General features: G+C 43.1%; 1 protein-coding gene across 1 annotated transcript in view; it reads left to right on the top strand.

Moving 5' to 3' along the window:
- The window catches only part of IGDCC4 (immunoglobulin superfamily DCC subclass member 4), a 124909-nt gene that overhangs the window by 54620 nt on the left and 50795 nt on the right, over positions 1 to 19494 (top strand). Inside the window, exons 2-4 of the mRNA XM_077263310.1 lie at positions 7701 to 7991; positions 8542 to 8683; positions 17266 to 17399. Coding sequence (XP_077119425.1) covers positions 7701 to 7991; positions 8542 to 8683; positions 17266 to 17399 — 567 coding nt within the window. The remainder of the gene's footprint in view (positions 1 to 7700; positions 7992 to 8541; positions 8684 to 17265; positions 17400 to 19494) is intronic.

Genomic DNA, 19494 nt, shown 5'->3' on the forward strand with positions numbered 1-19494 from the left:
CTAGTCGGGTGATTGCTTGCATGAGCGCGCTGCTAAATAAATGGAAATAAGTGTTCCGTCAACTGCTGTCTCCCATTATTGGCTTGTGTAATTAGGTCTTTACTGAAAGGTTAACTGTCTACCCAATATGTATGTACGTACGGGTGTGAGATACATTGTGAGCCCCACTGCTGACAGGGACTGACGTGTGAAATGGCAGCCTGTGGTAACATATGTGACTAAAGTACATTATATATACATACAGTATATACTGTGTATATATATATACACAGTATATGTACAGATTCATACTTACATATATACTCTACTTCAAATTGAAAAATCTCTTTGTGTGTGTCTAGTTCTAGTCTTCACGCAGTCAATAATCCATCAACCACACTGCATAATTATGTGATTAAACTGCTTACCTGCCGCTGCGCCTTTGTCAGTAAGTAGGGCGATACAGACTCTGTACAGAATCTGATTTTCTACAAGATGAGCAGTAACATTCTCAGGATTTTCTGTAACACTATAGACATCTTTTTAGCAGCGGATAAGAAAAAAAATAATAACAATAGTAATTATAATAAGAGCACAATGAAATATTAATGCTTGTTCCAGACACTTTACCTTATTCATATACAGTTCTCCTATTTTTAAACCACCTCATGCAGTTGCTAGGAGACAATGATGTCCGGCACTCCGCTCCTTTCTCTTTTTCCCATCCGCATCGGAGAGATTCTCTGCCTATCTGGTTTCTGATCCTGAGTCATGATTAAGCATCAAGATTTATGGACCTTACTAAGTTACTTAGGGAAAGCGGACTTCTGAATATTTGCATTTGGCCACTGCGAAAGTGTGGGGTACTTTAATTCCATTAACTATTTGTTTGCTTTGCAAGGAATCATCCCGTTATAAAAAAATACATATGTACGACTTACAGCAATTGGATGATGTGCTCTGTACTGTATATATATATATATATATATATATATATATATATATATATATATATATATATATATATACTCCTCAACATTGAAATTGTAACACCAAGGGTGAAAAGTTGTGGAATTATGAAAACCACAGTAGCACTAGTAATGTGCGGCCTGGTGTTGACGTTTGGAAAAACTGATTCCACCATGGATCCACACAGTGCTGAAAATAAAATTAGATGTCACATACCAAGCCTAAGGTGTCAAGCAGTGTCTACACAAACCATCAGAAGACATCTGCCCAACATTAGGCTACGACCACAATGTCCAGCTAAAGGTATTCTATTGACCTTGTACCACTGTGAGCAATCTATGTGTTCTAAATGTGTTACCGTGTACTGCTGCGTCGCTAAACTTATGTCCCATTGAGCACATCTGGGATGCCGTTGGTCAGCAATTGCAAAAGGAGCTGCCAGAAGCAGATCTTGATGATTTGTGTGCCCAAGTGCATTTAGAGTGACAAAACTTGCCTCAAACAACCATTAACAACCTGAAGGACAGCGTGCCAAGGCTGATGTCCTCTTCTTTTCTTCCTGCCCTGGCTGGTGTACTTTGTCTGCCCTGTTGAGGGCAGCGTAAAGTACTGCAGTGCGCAGGCGCCGGGCCCCTCTGACCTTTCTCGGCGCCTGCGTACTGCAGTACTTTGCTCTGCCCTCAACAGCGCAGATAAAGTGCGCCAGAGCCGCAGCAGGAAGCAAAGAAGAGGACGACATCGTCTGATGATGGGAGGCGCCGGACCTGGACCGCGACGCCCATCAGACCAGGACCACCCCTGGGTGAGTATAATCTAACTTGTTTTTCTTCTCTTTCAGGTTACATCGGGGGCTTATCTACAGCATTACAGAATGCTGTAGATAAGCCCCTGATGCCGGTGGCCTTAGCTTATAGGCGAATTTTGGGGTGACAGATTCCCTTTAACCCCACAGAGAATCTATGGAGTATTGTCAAGAGGAAAATGAGAGACACCAGACCCAACAATGCAGACGAGCTGAAGGCTGCTATCAAAGCAACCTGGGCTTCCATAACACCTCAGCAGTGCCACAGGCTGATCGCCTCCATGCCACGCCGCATTGATGCAGTAATTGATGCAAAAGGAGCCCCAACCAAGTATTGAGTGCATTTACTGAAAATACCTTCCAGTAGGCCAACATATCGGATTTTAAAATCATTTTTCAAGCTGGTGTTATAAAGTATTCTAATTTACTGAGATAATGACTTTTGGGTTTTCATTGGCTGTAAGCCATAATCATCAATATTAACTGAAATAAACACTAGAAATAGATCACTCTGTTAGTACTGACTCTATATAATATAGGAGTTTCACTTTTTGTATTGAAGAACTGAAAGAAATTAACTTTTTGATGATATTCTAATTTTGTGAGAAGCACTTGTATATTGTACATAGTGTTGCAATGCTGCCTGGCCACTTTAAAGTGATTGTCCACCACTCAGATAATCCTTCAAGTAAAATAATACAGTTATACTTACCTCCGGTGCGGGCCCCATTTCAGCGGGATCAGCACTGACTCTCCCAGGACTCACGTGACATAATATCCTTGCGGATAATCAGCGGCCACTTCACTCTCCCCACCTTCTGACATAACTGACGCTCGGAGGAAGGAGGAGCTGCTCGCTCACTTCCTCTGGATGTCTGTTTTGTCTGAAGGAAGAGAGACCGAAGTGGCAGCTGATTGGCTGCAGGGATATTATGTCACGTGAGTCCTGGGAGAGTCAGTGCTGATCCCGCTGAAATGGGTCCCGCACCGGAGGTGAGTAGAGGGGTTATTATTTTACTTGGGGAAAACAGCCGCTTCTTACTGTTCAGTGATCGGTGGCTGTAACCGCTCTGTGCACGCCCCTATGACTGAAAGCAAGTGGCTACAGGGAAGATATAATTTTTTCCCAGTAGCCGAGCTTTCAGTAAGGCGACTGTACAGCGTTTTAATGCTGCTTACCTGCAGATTAACCCTATATCTGCAGATACATTGAAGTTTTGCACATCCAGGTTCCTTATAAATACTGGCATCATATGTGATTGTCTCATGTACTGATTATTTTAGTATTAATTTTATCTAATTTCCTCAATCCTGGCTTGTACAACACCTGGGTCAGTTGTCATAATTGTTGATTTTTTTACTTTATTTGTACACATATTTAAATTCATCAAAAGGAAAAAGGAAACCAGGCTAGCCATCACATCAACTTATTACTCTGAGAAGTCACGTTTGGCCATTAAATCTGTCACCAAGCTTTTCCATCTAATCTGAGAGCAGCATGACAAAGAGGCAGAGACCCTGATTCCAGTGATGTGTCCCTTACTGGACTGCTTAATGTAGTTTTGATCAAATCACTGTTTTATTGGCAGAAGTTTATCTTTAGGTGACTAGTAAACCTGCTGCCAGGTAGTCAAACATATTAATAAGTTCTGTATAATCCTGCCCACATCACTGATTGGCAGCTTTCTGTCAGGGCTGTGGAGTCATGGAGTTGGAGCTCATTTTGGTGGAGTCGGTGTCATGGAAATTGAGGAGTCGGATAACTGGAAGATCTGCATCAGATTAAACAGTGATTTTACCAAAATGACAGCAAACATCTCAGTAAGTGACACATCGCTGGAATCAGAGTCTTTGCCCCTACATTATTTGACTCTCAGTTGGGGAGCAAAAACCTGGTGACAGATTCCCTTTAATTTCTTTGGAGTGCCTGACAGATCTGCTTTTGGTTATTTCACATAGATGTTTTTTTTGCTCAGCATCCCTCTATGTGTCAGTAGGACCTAACAGAGCATGTGTAAAGGGTTTTTTCATTGTGGGACAAGCCGTTTAACTAATGGAAATGGAATCCGATGATAAACACTAACGTTAAGTTGATTCCTCTCCAGCTCTGATAATTATAGCAAATTAAAGCAGCAAAAATAAATGAACAAAAACATATTTAAAACAGAAATGTTCCTATATCTAAATTTTATAGGATTGACTTACAGAAGTGACACCTCTGCCATTTGTTGGATGTTGACACTGCTATGACAGTAATATTGGACTCGGCAGCTATGATGATGATGAAGTTTTGTTTCTACTTATAGGACACAGACTATAAATGCAACTAAACCTATTTTCATTCTGTTCAGCATCCTGCCATTACTGATGATCCAAGCCTCATGTGATCAATAGTCCTCTGTTTTGAGGTCCTCTGAAAAGTATGCCAGGGCTGAGAACAAATTAGAAATAAATCCGCTTTTTCAAATGTAATTCCTCAAGGTGCTGACTCCTGGCCTCCCGCCTATATGACTCTCTATCTGACAAATGAAATTAAATTTAGTCTTCTCGTCATTGTCCTTCCTGTGACATTCTAAAAATGTATCGCAACTTTTGTTTGACAATGGCGCCCTCCTTTGCTACTTAAAGCCCCCATAAACAGGACCCTAATAGAATATTAACCTATTAACCAAACCTGCCGATGTCGAAGAGCTCAGCCGACAGTCTATTGTGTATGGGGGCTTCCTACTCTCCCCCAACACATAATGTCAGGGGAGATAAGGATCCAGAATGTCCAATTTCTGACCATTAATCGTCCCATGGGGCCGATTCATCAAAGCTTTTACGACAGAAAACGAATTTAAAAGCTTTGAAAAGTCAGAAAATGTTAGAGCAAAGGCAAGTTGCTCAAATATCTTGCGATTTTTGACGTTTTCATGCCAGTTTGTATCAAGCGTGCCTTAAATGATCAATTTCATTAAATAGGCCGGTGTTTTCCACCCCAGAAAAGCTACTTTAGTCTCTGACTGGAGAAGCATGTTTGGCCTGGGGCATGGAGGTACACGTCGCCTGGATAACCAGCCAGGCCGACGTAGGTTGAGTGTGCGCACGCTATGCCAGTCTTGATGAATTTGGCCCAAAATGTCTTCGAGAGAATCACATGGCCTCTGCTCTTTCATAGAGACCACATGACCACTCGGCAGAACAAGTGCTCCTGTCTTTGGGGAAGTCTGGAGAGATAGCGGCTGAACAATCGGCAGAACCATCTTTCTGCCAAAAGTTGTCTGACTGTTGTGTATGGAGCCCCTTGGGGCAGAGACAGACTGCCGTATAACTCGTGCGAGGATCGCATCGCACCGCACGGACTGGCCCAGCACCTATCCTGACCTGAGCAAGACAGTACCATGTATTTCTATGCAGGTGCCAAGCTCAGGTCAGGAGAGCAGAAGGCCAGTCCGAGGTTTGCGATGCGTTCCTCGCACAGAAATACAGCAGTCTGTCTCTGCCCTTAAACATTGGATTGGCTTACTCAAGTACCAGTTCCATCATGGTCCCTGTCACAATTTACAGCAGACAAATCTGCTGCAAATTTGCTGCAGATACTGATGTGTTGAAAGGAAAAATGCAGCCTTAAATAGTCATGTTATTGATGCGTTATTAATGCGTTTTTCATGAGTTCCATTCATTGGTGAAATCTGCAGCAGAAATGATGAAAGAATTGAGATTTAAATGTGCTGGAAATGTGCGAGGAAAAAAAATTGATTTAGAGTTTATTAAAAAAAAAAGAGTTGGAAAATCTTCTACAAATATTATTGACCAACGCAAAACAACCCCAATGAAATCAGGAGGTTTCTCTATGTTCTCTAGGGATGTGATGAATACACATTACAGCTTTACCATTTGTTGTAATGTCCATCTTAGGACTTTATAATAGTACTGGAAATTGAGTTTTAGGTGGTCCCCAATGGTCCTGCAGTATTTACATTCCATCCGTAACTCAGCTGTATAGCGGGTGACCTCTGCGGACAGTGATTGGCTGCAGCCAGCTGAGTTATGGATGGGGTTTCGTCATTGCAGGACTGGCATGGACCATCTGAGTGGTGGCACTAGAGCAGTTCGCTATTCAGAAGCTAACTATTCCTTTATTTTATAATATTCCCTTCTCTACTGCTGATTGTAAAATGCCAGAAAACCATTTTTTTTAATTGTAGGGGGAATAGTGCTGTGTATTTTCTCTTTTATTCCCCCCTACAATTTTCCACAGTGGTTTTACAATCGTATAAGTAAAACAAGACAGAAAAAATAATCACTAAAATATAAGACCTGTTCACTATTGGAAATAAGGCTATTTTGAATACGGAAGTTTAAGGTTGGAAGATTTTTGTTTGTTCCGCAGTAACCATGGATACTCCAAAAATAGGTTAAAGGGCTCTTAAAGACTTTATATACAAGAGGGAAGGCTTTCAGGTAGTCACTTACTGTAGATTGAAGGACAGTAAGGGTTGGGAAAAGCCCATTTTCGGTTCACTTCGTCCTGAAAGACCATAAAGTGCAAGTCCAGATTCTAGGAAAACAACTACGGTACTCTGAATGTCCCATGAAGATAAAGTTAGATCTATCACTACCAATCCCCACAAACCAAGGAGAGCAGGGTTCTAAATATGATCAAACTTTTTTGATTAAAAAGGATCCGTCATCGGATTTCACGAAACAAACTGCATGCATTACAAAATAGATCTCTTAAACCTGATGGGACTGGTGAATTTACTTTGAATATTCATGCCAGAATTGCTGTATAATCTTTATATTTAAATGACCATTTATGAGTCCAGCTAAAGAGTGAAAATTTTAATGAGTCCAAGTATATTCAGTCTCTGCCTACCTGCATCTTGTACTAAGCAGTGTGAGATTTCAGCAGGGAGGAGGGACACTGAGGAACTAGATGTGTGGCAATTTAGATTAAAGGGGTATCGATGTAGTGACAATTATCTAGTTGCTAGTGGTCGTAACCATGGATACCTAAGGTCCTGCAATACCTTCACATGAGGAAAGAGGCAGCAAATCAGAATAACTATACTACATTTCTAATTGGAGGTAGTTGCTAATATTATTATTATTACACCTACTACATATTGGGATAGGATCTTGGAGATGGGAATACCAAGAGAAGAAAATGTCCAGCTTCACCGAATCCGTGAAAAAAAGTTTTCTTTATTCACAAACTTAAACATGGAGGATACAAACTTCAGCACAAGCCATATGGGTAAGAATCTCAACGCGTTTCTGGAGACTAAGCTCCCTTAATCATGACCATGTACATCTGGACGTTTTCTCCGTCCGCCGGAAACGACTATTTGGACCGGATGAAACGTCAGGCCATCAGGCACAATCCAGCACTAATACAACTCTATGAGAAAAAAATGGATCCGGCGCAAAAAAAACCCGGATCCGTTTTTTTCAAAACTTGCCGGTTTGTGCCTGAAACAAAAAACCTGATGTGTAAAAGTAGCCTTACAGAAGTTGTCATTTCTCCTCTGATCTGTATGGTGGAGTCAGGGAGCCAGGGATTGATGAAGAGACCCCTGTTTTCAGAGACAGGACCCCCATCAGTTAAGTATTTAGGACATACATTGTGAATATAGCATAATTTCTTGAGTGGGTTAGACACTTATTATTAATATGAAGAATTGTGAAAATAGTGCTTCTGCAGTTCTTCAGAGTCTGTTAGGACCGCTGAAAATACTGTATATAAATGTGTACTCTCATTTCCTATATGTTATCATGTTAGGTTATTTGTTACTTTTGTTGGATATACATGGTTCTGCTCCACTATGGTCACTCAGAATGTAAACTTGGAGCTAAATAAGTTGCACCATATAAGCTAGCCCCATATGTTAAAGTGTTCTCATTAGTGCGGCATGGTGTAAATGAGCAATTATCTTTACTGCTCTCTCTTGGGTCTTTATTGTAGGAGAGAGCTCCTGGCTAGACCTTGGCTGCCGTCCTGGCCCCACCGATACAACTCTTCTGCCTGGTCAAGAAGCCATCTTGCATTGTGACCTAGATGACACAGAGGTGTCCAGTAATGTCACCTGGTGGAAAGACAATCTGCAACTGATCACAGAAGACTTCACTGTGCTTCTTGATGGATCACTTGTAATATCACAAGGAGAAGGAACAAGCATTGAAGGAAGCTACTTCTGCACCATCAGGAACTCTTTTGGAGTTTTGCAGGGCAGGACAGGCACAGTAAGATGGGCAGGTGGGTACTGATAATTTTGCAACTTGACACTTTAAGGGAGTTGTCTCAGATTCTTAAATAGTTAAAATTGCAAATAGCTTGTAAAAGTCAAGGTTACCAACCACCATGCAGTCTCGGAGTGGCCAGTGTCCTAGGCACAGAATTCCTCTCACTAAACTCCCCCCTCTCCAGTCTATCTGGAATTAAGCAGCCAGGGTCATATTTCTCTCCAGCTGTTACATAAATGCCTCCACCCTGTTCCAGTCATTGCAGTGGTTGTCTATGCACTGTTGAACACAGTATAACCTTTTCTCTTGCCCAGAAAGCTCTCCAAAGTGCTGCACTGTCCTATATCTCTTCCCACATCTCCATTAATCACCCTAGTCTCTCTGTTGCACCCAACCTGTGTGTCACCCATGTTTGAGCTGTGATCCACACCAATTGCCACCACTCATTCCCAGAAACTGATACAATTTAAGGACTCCACTTTATTTTTTTTAGTTTGGTGATATTTTTATGCCTCACATGCCATAACACATCTATTTAGTTGTATTTTTCTGTGTCTATGAAGGGTTGCCTCCTTTCCACCTGCACCCTGAACCTCAGGATGCGTTAGAGAACAGTCTGGCAAGATTTGAGTGTGGCATCAACGGGTCCCCAACACCGCAAATCACGTGGCAAAAAGACCAGGTTCCTGTACCTTCTAGTAACAGGTAAGTAATCAGTACTAATACTTACTAATTATAGGAATTGGTGGGGAAAATGGGTTAATAGTAGTATGTTTATCTAAAAGTCTTATCTAATATATCAGTTACATGTCACGTTGCAGAAAAGGGATGTTTCACTACTCTATTCCGTTAAAAAGAAAAAAAAGGGTTTTCCCACTGAGCGCACTTCTGTATTCAGATCACATTTTTTATTGGAAACACAATTCATTTTTGGAGAGGTGGCACAGTTTGTGACTGGAGCTTTGGTATTTTTTGTAGGAGCATAGGTATAGGAGGTATCAAAAGTAGCATTCACTCCCTGGTGGCTGGGGACGGGATCCTCCAGTTTTAGAAATGGCACTTGGTGCATTAGCTGGGAACACTGTTACAGATTTTACCTTGTGGCACAGAAGTTTAAAAGGGTTGTCCACTACTTTTATATTGATGACCTACTCCTAGAATAGCTGTATGTGAAAGGATCAACTCATCTTGGTACAATGGCCGTTGCTAACTCCTCCAGATCAACTGCAACTGAAGAGAATAGGGGCTGATCTCCAGCACCCGGCAGCAGCCACTACACATTGTACGGAGCTGCTTACATCTGGCCTGTGTTGCAGCTCATAGCAACTGATAGGTGGCAGTGGCGGCTGTCGGACCCTCACCGGGCTGATATTGTTAAACTATCCGAAGTATAAAAGTAGTGGGCAACCCCTTTATCGTTACACCTAAGTATTTGATATTAAGAATGATGATGATGATGGATTGATGAATGAATGGAAGTAACAATCCCAATACTCCTTTTGATACAGTGATGTTTCACATTATTTTTCAGTTCTTTCAGCCGCTGAGCTGTGACTTGATAGAAGACAGTATTTTCCAGTAAGCGTGGCACATTGTCTCGTTACAATGGACTGCCAGCTGTACTCTGAAAGGATGGCATAATTAATTATAGTGACCGTGGTACATAGTGTAATTGGTAGGATGTCAGGTGAAGAAGGATTGTAGACTGCATTACAGGGATGGATGTGCTTGTTGGACCTGATGGTGCAGTGGGTAAAGATACAGGGTACATATGACTATAAAGTGGTGTTGAAGCAGCATATGTAATATACTGTAATGATGGTGCGGCATGAGATATGGGAACTACTGTGCATTGTAGTCCTGAACATATAGTGCAATGTATAAAACAAGAATGGTAAATGCTGAAAGAATAGTGTAGTCCTGGAAGCAGTGCAGTGTATGATTCGGAGGGAGAGTGCAGTAGAAAACTTGGGGATAGCGCAATCCATGATGTAGAAGGACTGTGCACTGAAGATCATTGCATCGTTCAGTGTAGATTAGAGGAAGAACTGTTCAGTGTGTGCAGCACCGAGGATTGTGCAGTGTGTACAGCACTGAGAACTGTGCAGGGTACGCAGCACTGAGGACTGTACAGTGTGCAGAGCACCAAGGACTGCACAGTGTGTGTGCAGCACTGAGAACTGTGCAGTGTGTGCAGCACCGAGGACTCTGCAGTGTGCATCACTGAGGACTGTGCAGTGTGTGCATCACTGAGGACTGTGCAGTGTGTGCATCACCGAGGACTGTGCAGTGTGTGCATCACCGAGGACTGTGCAGTGTGTGCATCACTGAGGACTGTGCAGTGTGCATCACTGAGGACTGTGCAGTGTGTGCATCACCGAGGACTGTGCAGTGTGTGCATCACCGAGGACTGTGCAGTGTGTGCATCACCGAGGACTGTGCAGTGTGCATCACTGAGGACTGTGCAGTGTGTGCATCACCGAGGACTGTGCAGTGTGTGCATCACCGAGGACTGTGCAGTGTGTGCATCACCGAGGACTGTGCAGTGTGTGCATCACCGAGGACTGTGCAGTGTGTGCATCACCGAGGACTGTGCAGTGTGCATCACTGAGGACTGTGCAGTGTGTGCATCACCGAGGACTGTGCAGTGTGTGCATCACCGAGGACTGTGCAGTGTGTGCATCACCGAGGACTGTGCAGTGTGTGCATCACCGAGGACTGTGCAGTGTGCATCACTGAGGACTGTGCAGTGTGTGCATCACCGAGGACTGTGCAATGTGTGCATCACCGAGGACTGTGCAGTGTGTGCATCACCGAGGACTGTGCAGTGTGCATCACTGAGGACTGTGCAGTGTGTGCATCACCGAGGACTGTGCAGTGTGTGCATCACCGAGGACTGTGCAGTGTGTGCATCACCGAGGACTGTGCAGTGTGTGCATCACCGAGGACTGTGCAGTGTGCATCACCGAGGACTGTGCAGTGTGTGCATCACTGAGGACTGTGCAGTGTGTGCATCACCGAGGACTGTGCAGTGTGTGCATCACCGAGAACTGTTCAGTGTGTGCATCACCGAGGACTGTGCAGTGTGTGCATCACCGAGGACTGTGCAGTGTGTGCATCACCGAGGACTGTGCAGTGTGTGCATCACCGAGGACTGTGCAGTGTGTGCATCACCGAGGACTGTGCAGTGTGTGCATCACCGAGAACTGTTCAGTGTGTGCATCACCAAGGACTGTGCGGTGTGTGCATCACCGAGGACTGTGCAGTGTATGCATCACCGAATCACCGAGGACTGTGCAGTGTGTGCATCACCGAGGACTGTGCAGTGTGCATCACTGAGGACTGTGCAGTGTGTGCATCACCGAGGACTGTGCAGTGTGTGCATCACCGAGGACTGTGCAGTGTGTGCATCACCGAGGACTGTGCAGTGTGCATCACTAAGGACTGTGCAGTGTGTGCATCACCGAGGACTGTGCAGTGTGTGCATCACCGAGGACTGTGCAGTGTGTGCATCACCGAGGACTGTGCAGTGTGTGCATCACCGAGGACTGTGCAGTGTGTGCATCACCGAGGACTGTGCAGTGCCTATTACTGGACTGTGCTTGTATAATGTGTAGTAAGTTGTGGGATGTGCGTGGCGGAAGGATCATGGAGTTTTTCTGGAAGGTGTGTGCTCTCTATATCATCGTACCCACAGTACAGTTAATAATATAGAAAGTTTCCTTTCTGGGCAGCACATTGTGAATACCTTCCAGGGCTCTTCAGTGTTTGTTACAAGAAGTACCTGCTGCTTCTCTGGATAGATTTTCCTGAAACGCTGGAAGGACAGAGCAATGTGCATTACTGTAGGCCGGGGTAATCGGAGTGTGCCGCACGTAGTGCAATGTATCATACAGTAGGGGATTGCAGTATGTACAAGTGTGAGGAGCGTGCAGACACGCTGGGGGGACCCGGTCATTTCTTCCTGGAAGGATTTCCATCACTAGGAGGATGACGCTGTGTCCATGCTGGAGCTGTTGTGTAATGTGCATTCATCGAGGTGTCTGCTGTGTCCATAAGATCTCATTCAGATCTCCATTTATTTCTCCAAGTGATAAATAACCAATTTTCATCATGGTTTTCAATCAGCTCTTCAGCGTTTGGTCCGTTTTTACCATCAGTTTCATCATTCTTTCTTATATGCAAAAAAATCTGATGTAGGAAAAAAAGGGAGTTGTTCCAGCTTCATAAATTCAACCCGCCGAATGCTGCTGTAAGTGAGCTGGTTTTTCCTTCAAAGAATCTGGTGGAAGTTTCTCATGCTCCTCCATGCAAACAGTAAAGAATGGACAGCACTAGGGTATATCTAGGATTCCTTCGGACTGCTGAGTTTTTCACACACCTATAAGCTTGAATGGATGAATTTTGATAAAAAAAATGGACATGTCTGTTTTTTATTTGTAGACACTTGGTCCACAAAAGACACAGACATGTGAACAGCGCCATAAATAAAAGGCTAGGGCTGCATGATGACTTTGGCCACAATACCTGTTATGGGACCAAACATTTCTAGGTTTTGCTTGTACATAGAAACACAATAGAAGTTTTTGGGATCGCATTGGAACCCCAAGGGTACTACGACCACAAAATGCAAGTCGGAAAAAGTCTGATGTGCCTGAACGTTTTGTGATTTGTTCGTCACGGTCGCTGTACCCTCGGGGTCACAATGTGATCCCTATTCACTTGTATGGCGCTGCCATGTAGCAGGAACACCTATTGAACTTTGGCTGCTCGACATGTGCTGGGGCAAAGTCACTGTGTAGCCCCAACCTAATGGGTACATGTGCTATCCATGGAAAACACGGACAGTAGCAAAAAAAGAAGAGAAGCCAGCACTGCTGAAGGTCAAAACGCAATATCTAAAGTGCACATGCACATAATAAATTCTGACTGTATTTCAAATATGAGATATTTAGCAAATAATTGATCAATTCTTTGAGCTACCCCGCCACTTCACGGCAATCTCATAATGGGGCAGTCCTAACTCTACGTTTTTTATTTACATTGTGCCATTACGGCCTCCTAGATGTATAGAGAGGGAGAAAAAAAAAAAAAAAGGACAGACCACATTACATAACATTACATGACAAACTGTACCTGGAGCATTGACAGAATCACTCCCTTAGTGCCAGGAAGGCGAGCGCGGATAGAGGCCGATCAGGTCCTGTGCGGACATATCAGATCTGGCCTCCACACTGCCAAACCAACACCAAAGTTAAAGGATGAAACTGGCAGAGGCACAGCTGCCTAATTAACTAGAGCCTGAGGCAGGGCAGGGCAGGGCTGCTGTGTGTGCAATTCTTTGAGCTACCCCGCCACTTCACGGCAATCTCATAATGGGGATCTGATATGTCCGCACAGGACCTGATCGGCCTCTATCCGCGCTCGCCTTCCTGGCATTAAGGGAGTGATTCTGTCAATGCTCCAGGTACAGTTTGTCATGTTATGTTATGTAATGTGGTTTGTCCTTTTTTTTTTTTTTTTCTCACTCTCTATACATTTAGGAGGCCGTAATGGCACAATGTAAATAAAAAAACGTAGAGTTAGGACTGCCCCATTATGAGATTGCCGTGAAGTGGCGGGGTAGCTCAAAGAATTGATCAATTATTTGCTAAATATCTCATATTTGAAATACAGTCAGAATTTATTATGTGCATGTGCACTTTAGATATTGCGTTTTGACCTTCAGCAGTGCTGGCTTCTCTCCTCTTTTTGCTTCTGTATTGGTATGTGGCTGACCACCACTGTTGCCGCACACGCTGGGTCATATGCACCATTCTGTCTGGGTTCACTATGATTGATAGGCTGCTGTGCACACACACACACAGCAGCCCTGCCCTGCCTCAGGCTCTAGTTAATTAGGCAGCTGTGCCTCAGCCAGTTTCATCCTTTAACTTTGGTGTTGGTTTGGCAGTGTGGAGGCCAGATCTGATATGTCCGCACAGGACCTGATCGGCCTCTATCCGCGCTCACCTTCCTGGCACTAAGGGAGTGATTCTGTCAATGCTCCAGGTACAGTTTGTCATGTTATGTTATGTAATGTGGTTTGTCCTTTTTTTTTTTTTTTCTCACTCTCTATACATTTAGGAGGCCGTAATGGCACAATGTAAATAAAAAAACGTAGAGTTAGGACTGCCCCTTTATGAGATTGCCGTGAAGTGGCGGGGTAGCTCAAAGAATTGATCAATTATTTGCTAAATATCTCATATTTGAAATACAGTCAGAATTTATTATGTGCATGTGCACTTTAGATATTGCGTTTTGACCTTCAGCAGTGCTGGCTTCTCTCCTCTTTTTCCTCCCAAAACACGGACAGTACATGTAGGGGTATCACAGTCATCTGCACGAGGCCTTACAGGACTGCAGCGTATATTCATGGAAGGACTGTATGCGGTCTGGCATATTCACGCCAGACGAGTGTAGTTCATGCTCCAAGGCAATGCACAGCCCGGCTGCGGATCTCTCGACCTGAACAAACAGCCTAATATATAGTGGGTAAAGTAAGTATTTGATACACTGCCAATTTTGCACGTTTTCCCACCTACAAAGAATGGAGAGGTCTGTAATTTTTTATCATAGGTACACTTCAAACTGTGAGAGACAGAATCTACAAAAAACAAACTAAAAAACCAGAAAATTACAGTGTATTATTTTAAAATAATTAAATTGCATTGTAATTCCATGAAATCAGTATTTGATCACCTACCAACCAGGAAGAATTCTGGCTCTCACTGACCTGTTAGTTTTTCTTTAAGAAGCCTCCTACTGTGCACTCATTACCTGGATTAATTGTTCGTGTTTGAACTCGTTACCTGTATAAAAGACACCTGAACATACAATCAATCACACTCCAACCTCTCCACCATGGTCAAGACCAAAGAGCTGTCTAAGGACACGAGGGACACAATTGTAGACTTCCACAAGGCAGGGATGGGCTACAGGACAATAGGCAAGCAGCTTGGTGAGAAGGCAACAACTGTTGGTACAATTATCAGAAAATGCACGAAACAAGATGGCTGTCAATCTTCCTTGGTCTCGGGCTCCATTCAAGATCTTGCCTCGTGTGGTAAGGATGATTTTGAGAAAGGTCAGGAATCCGCTCAGAACTACACAGGAGCACATGGTCAATGTCCTGAAGGGACCTGGGGGCAAAGTCTCAAACATTATCGTTAGTCACATGCTATGCCATCATGACTTAAAATCCTGCAGGGCATGCAAGGACCCCCTGCTCCCGCCAACACATGTCCAGGCCTGTGTGAAGTTTTCCAGTGACCATCTGGATGATCGAGAGGAGGCATGGTTGAAGGTCATGTGATCAGATGAGACCAAAACAGAACTTTTTGGTATCAACTCCACTCACCGTGTTTGGAGGAAGAAGAAGTATGAGTACAATTCCAAGAGCAGCATTCCAACTGTGAAGCACGGAGGGGGAACATCATACTTTTGGGGGTGCTTTTCTGCAAAGGGGACAGGACGACTGCATCGTATTGAAAGGATGATTGATGGGGTCAAGTATAGTAAGATTTTGTCCAACAACCTCCCTCCCTCAGTAAGAACATTGAAGATGGGTTGTGGCTGGGTATTGCAGCATGACAATGACCCGAAACACACAGCCAGGGCAACTAAGGAATGGCTCCGTAAGAAGCATTTCAAAGTCCTGGCGTGGCCTAGCCAGTCTATAGACCTGAACACAATAGAAAATATTTGGAGGGAGCTGAAACTCAATGTTGCCCAGCAACAACCCCAAAACCTGAAAGATCTGAAGAAGATCTGTATGGAGAAGTGGGCCACAATCCCTGCTGCAGTGTGTGCAATCTTGGTCAAGAACTACAGGAAACATCTGACCTCAGTAATTGCAAACAAAGGTTTCTGTACAAAATATTAAGTTCTGTTTTTCCATTGTATCAAACACTTATTTCAGGCAATAAAAAGCTATTTAATTATGTAAAAATCATACAATGTGGTTGTCTGGATATTTTTTAAGATTCTGTCTCTCACAGTTGAAGTGTACCTACGACAACAATTATAGACCTCCCCTTTCTTTGTAAGTGGGAAAACTTGCAAAATCGGCAGAGTATCAAATACTGTGCGGCTGTTAGTTTGGGTCAGGGGGCATGGCTGGTCTGTATGCAGAGTATGGACTATGCTCACCTGAAAGCAACTATTGCAGTGATTGTCTAGTGTAACATGGACAGCGTATATGTATATATATAATTTTATTTTTTTTACTCTACGTATTTAATTCTAGGGCACTTTGGTATATGTAACATTAGTGCTTCCGTTTTATTGGTGCCCTCTTCCGATTGCTGTGATTCAGCATTTGGATAAGAGCCTTTGCATGGCTGCCAACATTCTGTTAGTTATATATGGAGGGGAATGGGGCACTAGAGCGGTGTATAAGTGTAACAGACCTTCACCCCCTAGTAAAATAATAAAAGTGTCATGGAATTAAACTATCCGAGGTGCGGAGATTGTGCAGAAGGCTTGACCGGAGGGATGTACATTACGTGAAGAGGTGTATAATGTATTACCGGCCGGATGGCATGTATTACTGTTGGACGACTGGCACAGTATATTACCGGCGAGTGTCGTAATGCTTTCCTGGAAGGATGGCCCAGTGTTCGTTTGGAATGATGACACATTGTATTACTGGCTTGATGACTTGCGGGTTGGCACAGTTTATTATCAGTTGGATAGCCAAGCGAGTTACTGGAAGCGTGGCTTGCTCCTAACTGTTTTGATGTTGCAGTCTTTGGGGCTGATTCATTTATTGCATTTTTGCCTTTTTTGTTTTTCTTTTCACCTATTTTTCATCTAGGTCTAACTGTTCTTTTATTTTGCACCATTTTTAAAGTTCATTTCATATCTGTTTATATGTGTGGGTTTTTTTCGGTTTCTCAAATGCCATTGTGGACAAAGTTTATTATTTCCCAATGTTTTCTCACGATTTTTGTTTTGCGACATTTTGACAAATCGCAAAATTTATCACAAATGTACTTTAGTCCCCCCTGAAGACATTTTAAGGACACCAGATGTTTAGATACAATTTTGTGAAATGTGTGACTTTTTCCGCAAAAAAAAGTTTGCTGATAAAAATAAAGACCATTTTGACTTTGCACAACATTCATGAACCACGTTTACCATTATGAAGAATTTGGCGTAAATAGTATCAGCTAGAAGTTCTCCACCTACAGAGGGTGTCCCTGATTCTGGAGACCTCAGCTCAGGAGTTCTGTGTTATATTTCAGGATCGTCATCCTTCCTTCTGGTGTCCTGCAGATCATTGGCGTCCAGCAGGAAGATGAGGGGTTATATCGCTGCGTTGCTGCCAACTCACTGACCATCCGATATAGCAACGAAGCTCAACTTTCTGTACAAAAAGGTCATTTCGTGCTTCTTTTTACTATTATAAAAAATATCAGAGTCGTGTACAGTTTAAAATATCTGGGAAATAATTGGTAAAGACTTAAAGGGGCATTCACTGATGACCATGATTAGCAGAATGAAGTGACCACCATGTGCCAGCAAGCTCCACGTCCCCTTTTTTCCACAGCTGCAGCCCCTTACATGTGAGTGCAGATGAATAGGACTGAGCTCCAATACCAGACATAGCCGTCACTATTGGGCATTTCTGGTTTTGCAGAATAATGACTCTAGGGGTCAGACCCTTATAGATTAAACATACTGGCCTACTCTTAAGTATACACCACCAGTGTTTAATGGGTTTGTCCACTACTCGGACTTCCCCTTCTCAATATGTATATTTGCCCCCAGGAAAATAATAACACCTATACTCACCTCAGGTGGCGGAGCTGTACCGGCGGTGTCTGCACTGGCTCTCCTGGAGATCGCATGGCATAAAAATGTGAGAGAGCAAAATCACAAGTTATTCAGTATCCATACGATAATTTGCTGATTAATTGGGGTCCAATCGCTGGGACCCTTAATGATCCTGAGAATGGGACTATTGGAAATTCCATTCAGCTCCATTCAGGATGGGGGTTCCTTAGTTCCTGGAGTCCAATTATCAGGATTGCTGGGTTTCCCAGCAGTTGTCAGCAAGTTATCCCTTATGACAAGGATCGATATTGAATAGGCGATAACTTATGATTTTGGGAAAACGTCTTTAATCCTTATTTAAAGAGAATGTGTCACCATGATTTTGTAATGCAAAGTTAAGACATGGCGGTAGTGGCATTGTAATGCTGATGTAATTGATAGTTTTGGTGAAGAAATCCGCTTTCTGGTTCTTCTTTAATCAGCATTTGAAGTTTCCTGCTAATTAGCTTTTGGTGCACAGCGGACTGTGCACTTGGCCTCCTCCTGGTCTGTAATCCCGGCCCCTCCGTCTGCCTCCGCTCTGTGAATGACCTACCTCCTCTGCTTGTAATCTCAGCAGTGATCTATCATTTAAAGACCAGAGGTAGGGGGGGGAGTCGGGGATCACATACAAGGAGGAAAAGATTCAGTTACTGTCCGGCCCCTGTGCACCGAAATCTAATTAGCAAGAGACTTCAAATGTTGATTAATGAAGAACCATAAAGCAGATTTCTTCATCAAAGGTATCAATGTAATCAGTATTCCAGCGCCATTACAGCCATGTCATTACTTTACATTACACAATCATGCTGACAGTTTTTTTTTTAATGAAAAGTTGTACAACTTTCTAAACCTGTACATTGACTAGTTCTGCTCCAAGCTGAGAAGTTGGTATAATTGTATCCAGTGATGTTAATAGCCGCATTCCAGACGAATACATTGTAGAAACCTGGCCCAGAGATTTGTACAGCTGTCCTGGATTATTTGTATAACACATATACACATTACATGGCATATACACAGCTCTACTTTTGGAAATAACTTCCTGAGACAGTCCTAAACAAAAGTCTATTGGAGTAAATTCATTATCAAGCAGTTTGGGTTCTCATTAAGTCAGAAAATGAAGACTATGCATGTAATGAGCAGGTGAAAATTTGTGCTGCTTGTGACATCATTTACTTCCTTTATTAATACACTAGCTGAAAAGCTTGGCGTTGCCCGGGCATAGTATCTAACTGTGGTTAGTTATAGCACCTCACTTCTCTCATTTTCCCCCTCACACCTCTCATTTTCCCCTCAGTATATACAGTACAGACCAAAAGTTTGGACACACCTTCTCATTTAAAGATTTTTATGTATTTTCATGACTATGAAAATTATAAATTCACACTGAAAGCATGAAAACTATGAATTAACACGTGTGGAATTATATACTTAAAAAAAAATGTACTGAAATTATGTCTTATATTCTAGGTTCTTCAAAGTAGCCACCTTTTGCTTTGATGACTGCTTTGCACACTCTTGGCATTCTCTTGATCAGCTTCAAGAGGTAGTCACCGGGAATGGTCTTCCAACAATCTTGAAGGAGTTCCCAGAGATGCTTAGCACTTGTTGGCCCTTTTGCCTTCACTCTGCGGTCCAGCTCACCCCAAACCATC

This window comes from Ranitomeya variabilis, chromosome 5 (assembly GCF_051348905.1).
Source record: "Ranitomeya variabilis isolate aRanVar5 chromosome 5, aRanVar5.hap1, whole genome shotgun sequence".
Lineage (NCBI taxonomy): Eukaryota > Metazoa > Chordata > Amphibia > Anura > Dendrobatidae > Ranitomeya > Ranitomeya variabilis.